Source organism: Acomys russatus, chromosome 5 (assembly GCF_903995435.1).
Source record: "Acomys russatus chromosome 5, mAcoRus1.1, whole genome shotgun sequence".
Classification (NCBI taxonomy): Eukaryota; Metazoa; Chordata; class Mammalia; order Rodentia; family Muridae; genus Acomys; species Acomys russatus.
In genome coordinates this window covers 44526224-44535897 of record NC_067141.1, presented here as the reverse complement: position 1 = coordinate 44535897, position 9674 = coordinate 44526224, and the positions used below count along the sequence as shown (strand labels likewise).

At 46.0% G+C, this 9674-nt stretch overlaps 1 protein-coding gene across 1 annotated transcript; it reads right to left on the bottom strand.

Moving 5' to 3' along the window:
• Positions 1-2881: 2881 nt before the first annotated feature.
• Positions 2882-6293, bottom strand: Tmem252 (transmembrane protein 252). Its single transcript, XM_051146272.1, has 2 exons — positions 5916-6293; positions 2882-3228 (listed from the first exon to the last, which is right to left on the bottom strand). The coding sequence occupies exons 1-2, from the start codon at positions 6188-6190 to the stop codon at positions 2928-2930; spliced, it is 576 nt and encodes a 191-aa protein (XP_051002229.1). The 5' UTR covers positions 6191-6293; the 3' UTR covers positions 2882-2927.
• Positions 6294-9674: the final 3381 nt, after the last annotated feature.

The window sequence follows — 9674 nt, the reverse complement described above, 5'->3', positions numbered from 1 at the left end:
GGAACAACATAAAACTATGAGTTGGGGTGTGAGTATCGCTCACACTGGAGAAGAGGAAGAATGAATGGCAACCTCTCCCGTGGAGACTTTCTTCTCTTCATTGTTTCATAGTCCAAACGCCCTCCCCAGTGTCCATGGAACCATGGCTCCCAACCCAGCAATGTTTCACTTGATCACAAACCTGAGAAAGAGTGAAGATGCCAGAGCTGCTTTCCTGAGTGCAGCTTTTATGGGGTAATAATGTGTCATCCACTACAGTAGGACACATTTGTTTGACTTGCCCACTGGATTTTAGTTGGTGGGATTCTAAAACACAAGCCTGCTTTGTGTAATGCCCAGGTTCTTGACTCTTGAATCAGGGTTTGTGTGTTTTAAAAACATGTCAAGGACTGTGAATTAGTGCTGATTTTCTTTCTTTCCCTCTTTCTCCCTCCCTCTCTCTTTCTTTTCTTCCCTCCCTCCTTCCTTCCCCCCTCTCCATCCCTTTCCTCCATCCTTTCTTTCTTTAGCCCAGGCTAGCTTCTAACTTATGATGTAGCCAAGGCTGACTTTGAACTCTTGATCCTATAGCTTCTGCCTCACAAGCGCTTAGGTTACAGGCCTGTGCTATTATCATGCCCAACTTTAGTGCTCTTTTAAAAAGGAAGCACCAGGCTGTTTTCTGAATCAACAGCTTGTGTCAATCATGCTTAGGAACTCATCTTGATACTGTGGAGAGTGCTATCATGACTTACGTTCCTCTACTGGTTTTTTTCTTCTGATACAAAAAGTGACAAAAAGAAAAAATGAAGGAGAGCCTGAGGTAACGGAGAGGTGGCTTGGTAGGTAAGCGTGTTGGCTGTGAAAGCACTAGGAGCTAGCTTAAATCCTTACTTGTGCCAGGAACCCCAGGAAGATCCCTGGAAACTCACTTGCCACCCAGCCTACATGAAACAGCAACCCCTGGGCACCCTAAGCATGTGCACATACATGCACTTGTGAATATACACATGTATGTACAACACACAACTGCACAAAATAATTTTTTTTTAAACTCTGAACACAAAATGTATTGCGTTAAAGAAACTAAAGTAATTTGTGCAAACTAAATTGAACATTTGTTTTAGCCGACCCCCAGAGGTAGGAGACCCAACTATTCTGTGTGCAAAGCTGGTTAGAAGTTCAGTAATGCTGTTCAGTCAAACCCGTAGGGAAAATTGACCTATAGAGGGGTGGAAAGAAATGACAAGAAAGGAATAATGAATTGCATTGCTAATAAATGATTATTTTCCTGGTAATCCATTCCTACTTAGTCATTTCTTCATTGTCATGGATTCAAAGTGGAGATTCATAAAGATGTGCTTCATGGAGCAGGGTTTTGCCCATTCGGCATCTTATATGTTTATCAGGATGTTCACAACCTGGGTGCTAGGCATTGATGGGGAAACAGAAAGCATGGATACCCAGTCCCTCCTTGTTGACTCTTCTTGTGGGTTGGCAAAGACTCTCCTGTGCCTCACTGTGGCTATTCTCAGTAGGATGCAGGAAAGCTTCACGATGGGCGCCCAGCTCACAGACAGAGGACAAGGCTGACATATTTTAACTGAGAATCCCAATAGCTCTAAAGCCACTCAGCTTCTTCTTCAAGGGTGGCAGACATCGCAGTGACCTGGAGCATCGCTTTCTGTTCAGGGTCACTTTGGAAATGGAGACAGTTATCTAAGCTGCTTCCCGGAAGGAGGAAAGAAAAGCATAACTAGCCTAACTCAAAGGTGTGACGTAAGTAAACCCCTCACGTCCCTTTAGGCTCTTCACCTTCCTTGAGGTCACTGTTTTATTGAAACATGCTTCCCTGGATTCTCAAAGCCTCAGTTGACGCATTGCTAAAACAGGACCGGTCATAGCATTCGCCTCATAAAGACGGAGTCGGGGCTAAATAACAGGCATGGGAGGGCTAGTTGAACCTGCTGTTCGAAAGGCACACCATAACTGTTAGATATTGACCGCAACGCAGACGTTTCGTTTGGTAGAGAAAGAACTTGAGGCCAGGAGCCGAATGTCCTCCTCCACACTCAAAAGTCTCCACCTGGGTATCCTACCAGCATCCTTCCCACCAGCATGGCCTCTGATTTTAAAAACTCCCACAAAGAAAATAAAACCAAGGAGGACCTGCTCACTCTTTAAGGCTAGAAGTCTAGTTCTCTATCTTGGGACACAAAATTTACCCTGGTAATGGAGACGTGGCCTTGCAGGATTTTTATCTCTTATATTCTGATTTGGGGGAGGAGAATGTCTTTGAAAACTACATATAAACATTTTTTAAAATATCACAAGATTTGTAATCAGTTGTGTATTAACGTTACCCTTGGTTCCCTGTATTGTGAATTAAATATTCTATCTAGGCAACTTGAATTTGTAAGAACCCCTATGTGCTTGTCTGAGGACCTCTTTAAGAAAGAACTCAACATTTTCTGTTTGAAAGATTTGAAATCAACTATTACAGTCTCTTTTATATAGAAAAAGCCATACATAATTAAAATAAAATGATACAAAATAACACTCCTATGTTCCTAGGGCAACTCTCATGTGTGTGAGCTATGGTGTCACTCAGGTAGCACAGTCAGTGAGGTGACACCAAGGTTGCCTCCCAGATTTTCTTCCCTTGATTCTTCAGACATAGTGTGTGAAGGGCTATGGCCATCCCACCAATGACAAGTGTCCCTCAGGCTTGGGCTCAGGTGATGAGGTTAGGAGGGAGGTGGCAGGCCTGGCCACACCTTCTCTGTGCTCTAAGGTTCACCTAGGTTGGACTTTGTGGGAATCCTCTGCACCCACGTCCTGCTAGTGGCTATGCCCTTTGAGGACCCCATGCTGCCCTAGAAAGGCTAAACATGAGTCCCTGGAACCCACGGTGTCCTTGACCCAGTGCAGGGTGGCAGAGCAGCTTCCTAGTCCCTGGCCAGCCTTTCTTCTGTGCAGCTGGTGAGTTCTGAGTGCTGGAGAGCAGGCCCCGCCTTTAGCACTATGCTTGGCCCCTCAGCATCCCATGACTTTGCTGTAATGGCTGCATCTGCTGTGCTTTCTTGGTAGGGTGGTGGGGCCTCTGGTTGCGGGTCGTTTTCATCTTCAAGTTCAAGGCTTGTCTCCGTATACAAAGGAGGAGGAAATCCTAGGAACCCTCTGCCTGTAGGGCAGGGCTGTTTCTCAGCATCCAGGCTCTCTTCATAAGCTGGGGGGTAAAAGTCGGGCCTGTGGGATGAAACGCCACAAACATGCATGTGTTATTTAGGCCTGGGTGGTGAGGAAGCATATGTCTGCCTCTCTCAACTCATGTCGTGTGAAGCTAAACTGCTAAGAAACACAGTTAGAAACAGATGCACTTTTCTAACGTCACTGATTTCTAAAAACTGCTCACCCTTCCAGAGAACCCCTCGTCAGCCATAGCAGCCCTCCTGTTCCAGACAGTATTCCAAGCCATTCCTTCTAGCTTGTTCTTTCAATCCAGGACCCAGCCATTCAGTGCACTATCCTTATCAGCTTTGGGTGACATGGGGACTTTGACCATGGCACCTCTCTTTAGCCAGTACTCAATCTGTTACCATTCACACCCATCGTCTTCTACACCATTGCTCTCAAGGCTCAGATATTCCCGAGCAACAAAATAATGAGTGGAAACCATTCGTTACATGCAGGTCCCTGACCTACGAGATGCTACTAATCTCTCCTGACACACTGTCAAGTCCTAGGCAGCTGGGTTCAGAGAAACTACAGGGAACACACTCAGGTCTCAGAAGGCATCCGCTAAGAGGTTTGTAAGGCTTTCAGCTGCAGCATTACTATGCTGGCCTGCCCACAGTTGAGAGCCATTTACCCCAGCTGATGGACGTGTGGGTCATCTTGCCCGTCTAACTAATTACTAAAGGGTTCTGGCCCCTCCACCATGAATGAAGGTGGGGGCGGGGTGAGTGGAAGAAAGGCAGGGTGAGCTTGCAGGAGTTGTGTATTTATAGAGGTAACCTATCTAGTGCCACAGGGAGTGTTTATGGTGGGTAACCACAACAGAACAGGGCCTGCCATTTGCAGCCACTACTCTACTCCAAATACCACAAGGCCAAGAGCCAACTCGCTGAAGGAGCTGTCTACTGTACGATGTAAGTCTTGACCTTTCCCAGGAATAGCCAAGGACCAGTCATGGGGACAGAAAGGTGAGCTCTTCCCTGGAACCATCTGAGGGACTCCAAGGACTGCCGCCAGGGATTCCATCACAGGAGGGATGTACGCTTGACTGTCTCTGCTGAGTTAAAATCTATTTTAAGTGCAGAGCTTTTGAGATGTGGGACTTTTCAGTTTGACTCTGTGGGCTGAGCATCTCATGATGCAGCAGGAAGGGGCAGTGTGAGTACTGTCAAGACATTCCTGATTTACTTTTGAATACTACAGACAAGGGGATATAGGAATGTGTTGGTAAATTTCAGATGCATCATTTACTATTGATGCAAGAACTCACACTGTAGAGGTAGGTACATACATACATATATACATACATACACACAAACACATGCACACACACACAAACATATACACACGACCATACACACAAACACATGCATACACATAAACACACACATGCACACACAGGCACACAATCACCCTAGAGACACCTTCTAAATCACTGTTAGTCTAACTGACCTTGGAAATGGGTTCAGATTGTTGCCTCTCGTGTGATGGATGCCAACAATACATAGGCTCTGGTGAGAAACCTTGTACTCAAAGTACGTGGGATAATTAAAATATTTTATGGTCCTCCTACTCTTGCATGAAGAGCACAAAAGGACTTATGAATTCTTACACTCTATACCTTAGGAACAATGTTCATATGTTTGGACAAGAATTAGGAGATTGGTGCTAAGTTAACCAACTACAAGTTACCTGTAGTTGGTATTTTTCTTTGGGTAAATATAAATAACTTAACATGTATTACATGTAAGGGCATTTGTGGCATTAGCGATCTTTTATTGCTGCAAACCATCCCTAGAACACTCCAAACCACAATCACATGTTCATTAAACAGTAACTCTTCATTTCCCCAATGCCCCAGGCCTACGAACCGAACCACTGTTCTGCTTCCTGTCTGTGGTAGCTACTTGTGTAAGTGGCTGTGGTGTAAGTGACTGTGGTAGCCACTTGGTGGTGTTGTAAGTGTGCATGGTGTAATTATCTATGCTAGCTCTTGATGTAAGCAGAATGGTACAGCGGCCGCCCTTTCTGGCTGGCCGGTGTCACTTGCCATAATGTTTTCAGTGTATAACCATCTATGGTACATATCAATTTCTCTGTTCTGTCTTAAGGACAAGGAATACTGCTGTGTGTGTGTGTGTGTGTGCATCCTGCGCTTTGTTTATCCATCACTGATGGACACGTGATCATCCTGCCTTGAATGCGTCCTCCAAAGCAGTGAGATAAAAAAAAAAAAAAAAAAAAAAACCTAAAAGGACAGTGATCTAGAACTTCCCTTAGTCACAGGACTGACTTGGTGTCTGCTTGCTCATTTATTGTGGACAGAACTGGGAGTTTCTTCATAACTCAGTCACCAGGTCATAGGGGCCACCTAGTCATTACCTGCTTTTCACTAAAATCACCCCTAAAGCATAGGAAGGACCTGGGGCTTGTACCTCTTAATTTGTTTAACCTGAATATTTTTGCTAGGGGAGTGAGGATTGTATGCTAAGAACATTCTCCCATACCTCACTGTTTTCACCCAAAGGCAGCCCTGCTGCGCCCCACAACAACCCCAGAGCAAATTGCGCAACACTGTAACTTCGAGCCTAGATGCCTAGCCCTCTGCAGGTGGACCCAGGATGGGATTATACCTTGCTCCACTTCCACCCTGGGTCTCCTCTCAGCCTTGCTCATGGCCTCTGGCACTCCGTACATACCTGTCTATAGTGGCCAGGGGCAGGTCCTGGGAAGGAAGGTGCTGTCTGAGCACATGGTTGAACATCTGTTTGTTTTCATTTGCTTGGCGGTAGGTGCCCCAGAAAATTCCACTCAGAAGGACCACAAACCCCATAGGCAGAAGCGCATAGGCCACAACCAGACTCCTCTGCGAGTGGAATATGGAGTTGGAGATGAAGAAGGCCCCCAAGCAAATCATCAGAAAGCCTGTGAGGAGGGAGAGGGCACAGACAATCAGACCAGCCCTGCTCTGCATCCTTTCTTCTCAGGCAGCCCGGGTGACCCTGCCACTCCTCCGCTTCCAGGCCTGCTCAGGGAAATATGCTCATTAGCCAGGTCACAGTCTTATATACAGGAACAAACAGCCTTTGAACAATTAAACGAAGCAGGCACCAGGAAGCTATTCATTAACCACTGAAAGTTACTGTAATATCCTCCGGGGAACCTAGAAACATAACACTGTGTCCTCCAGGAAGGGGAGCTTGCACGTAGCCAGTTTCCTCCTGGTCGGTGGGTGGGGCCTCAGCTGCTCCCAGATACTGGAGGAGAGGTCCTAACCATTTTGATTCTGAAGGCACTGGTCTCTCCACCCTCACTTGTAGCTGGAGCTACTATTATCTCTCGGTAAACTATTGTTTTCGTTGTTTGACCAGGAATCCTTTCCCAATTTCATTTTCTCTTGCCTACCTCAGTGACTCTGCCCTCCCTGTCCCCAATACTCTGATCCTGGGAGAATTCCATGGGGAGCCGGCCAGGGTATGATGCTTCTGTTGGTCGAAGCGAATCCCAGGAGGAGAAGAAACATGATGGAGAAGGGACTGTGTGGGGACACATGGTGTGGTAACTGCTATTTGAATTCTGCTTCCCATTGTTGGGTGCAGGTGTTACAATCCCATTATCACCTCTGGCTAACAGGTATTTGTTAAGTATTTATTCTATGTGGCTTTAGAGCTGGGCCACCATTCATGATTCATTATACATGCTTCACCCAAGCCTATTCCTGCTCTCAAAAAAAGATCCATATACCTCAGCATGTACCACGTATACCAAGAAAGTACTTGTCAGAAATGCCTCCTATTGCATCCCACTTTCTGTCCCCTACACAGTTTCACAGGGCACGCTAGCAGATGAGAGGCTCTGAAAAAAAAAAAATCTAAAACCTCCCCCCTAAAATATATCTTAGGTAAAAATCTAGCTTAGCACATGCTGCCAAAAAAAAACAAAAAAACCTGTTCCTCACCTCCTCCCCTACATCTTTGCTCTGTGTAACACTGCCCTGGGAATGTGTTCTGAGCTACCTTCCGTACTCTGCCTGAAGTTGGTTTCCTTCCTCTTGACAGCCTGAGGTTGTAAACGCCTTACTGAAGGTCGGCTTCGGGCTTTACTTCCTACCTTTACTACTTGGTGCCTTGGCACGTCCACACCAAAAGACTTCTTCCCACAGGGTTTCAGAGTCATTTTTTGCCTCGATGTTTTTTACATTCCTCCACTGTCATTGCTTATCACGTGCTGCTCCCGTGGGATAGTGTTTATTCCTTCAGTGTCATTCTTTAGCCTTGTGCCCACCACTTTATTAGCTCCACCTTTGTGTTAGGGCTAGGAGAGACAGGAAGACACTGCAGATCAAAAACAACAGCAGGCACTTCCTCATTCTACCTACTGACCTACATCTGGTAGCTTCCGTTTGAACCTGGAGCTGCTTCCATCTCCTATGCGTGGTATTATTGATGTTTGCAGGCTAGCCTTTGTCTCCCTCCTTCTGCAATCGGTTTTCAAGTTCCTATGGAGGTCTCTGATGGCCCCTGTCTCCTATGTAGCCCATACCCTCCATTTGACTGTGAGCTAGACCTAGTGACTTGATTCTAGAGAGTGGAGTATGACAGAGATGCTTCTGCTTCTGTGGTTACGTTATGAAAGAAGGGTGACATTCGTCCCGCTGGCAGGTTATTGGCTCTGAAGCATGAGGGCTTATCTGGCAAAGAACTAAGAACACCCTCTAGTCAATAGCCAATGAGGAACCCTTCACGAATGGCCGTTAGTTCACCAGCCACGTAGAAGAGCTCTCTGTCAACAAGCATGTAGAGTGAGGAGTAATTCCTTTCACAATTGATTATGGAGAAGACATTCAAGCAGCACTCAGACTAAGTGACCCCGGAGAACAGGTGCCATTGAAGTTATATTTGCCACACGTGAGTCACACAAGCTTCGGAATTATAAACACGCATTGTTCTCCATCGCTACACTCCGTGGCATTTTTTTAATAGGAAGAGAGAACTAAACCGGTTCCATTAGGGCTTGGTGTCCCGTCCAGCAGGACCAGTAATTACGGGGTCGCGAGGGGAGCCATACCTGAGAGATGGGACAGGAAAGAAAGGCGAGACCAAGTAGCGTTCCTATCAAGGTCCATTTATTGAATCAAAAGCAAAAGCTTATATGGGGTGGAGGCAGGAACTAAGCAGTGGGGGGGGGGGGTTGGTGGCTGAGAATGTCTCCAGATGATACCATCAGGGGAACAGCCTGTGGTTTTATCTCGGAGCAATTTCTATCTTATCTTAGCTAACTATCTCTCAGAAAGTCCTGAGCTAACCTGCTAAATAACATCTGCAGGGGGTGAAGGGAGGAAGTTATACAGAGGCTGAAAGAAGGAAGTTAGCTTTGGAACGGGGCATCAGTATCTTTCCATAGCCAGTAGACTCTTTTAGCCTTGAATAACCCAGGCTGGCTCCGAACAGCTTGGAAAATTAGAGTAGTGTCAAGGTTATCACAGGACCCGGTCCACAGCACCCAGTTACAGACAGCTGTCTGAGTCCTCACCAGCATTACCTTTATCACAGTCAACCCCCAAAGTTACAAAGAAACTGAGGGTTCACAACTAAGTTGTTGTCACTAATGGTTAGATCCCAAGTTCACATGCTTGGTAGGACCCTGGAGCCAATACATCAGATAAAGGAGAGGAAGCACTTATAATAAGACTGTCCATCATGAAAGTAGGCATGTTTGGTTTACATCAATGTGGGAGTTCGACTGGGGGGAGGAAGGCAGATCAGGCTCAGTTCCTGTTATGATAGGAACCCATGAGCGCATAAGCGCCTTTCTACTTCCCCTCTGTCAGCACCAACATGGCTTTCCAGGCAGGTTTTCCTCCTCTCCAGCATTCCCAAGGTGCTCCTGTCATTCCAGAGCAGTGTTTACTTGAACTGGTGGTAGTAGAAGCGATGGACTTGTCTTGCTGAGAAATTCAGTGAAATAAAGCAAAACTAAAAAGAATCGGGCCATGGGAGGACCGAGTTCCATCATATCAAATGTATAGAAAAGAAAAAGTAAGTTTCTGGAGCTGGGATATTTTAGGAGTTTGAGGAAAGATGTGGCAGCATCAAGGGAGAATGTGGAAGAGACTCTTCAGCACCCAAGTAGAGTGGAGAGAAAACACAGCTCTGGGGATATGAACTGCCTAGGAACCACAGATCTCTTTCATGAGGCTCAAGGACCACCAGTGACCCTGAAGTGCCTGCTGTGTGATGTGTACATTTAAATAGTTGTGTGTGCATGCTTTGGGATGTGACACTTTATTTAGTAGCTTCAATTCTAACCTTGAACTGCTTCCCTCTCCTATGCTTGGTATTATTGGTATTATTGATATTTGCAGTCTAGCCTTTGATTTCCTCGCTCTGCAGTTGGTTTTCAGGTTCTTCTGATGGTCTCTGATGACTCCTGTCTAAACCAGGTGGATCACCATTCAT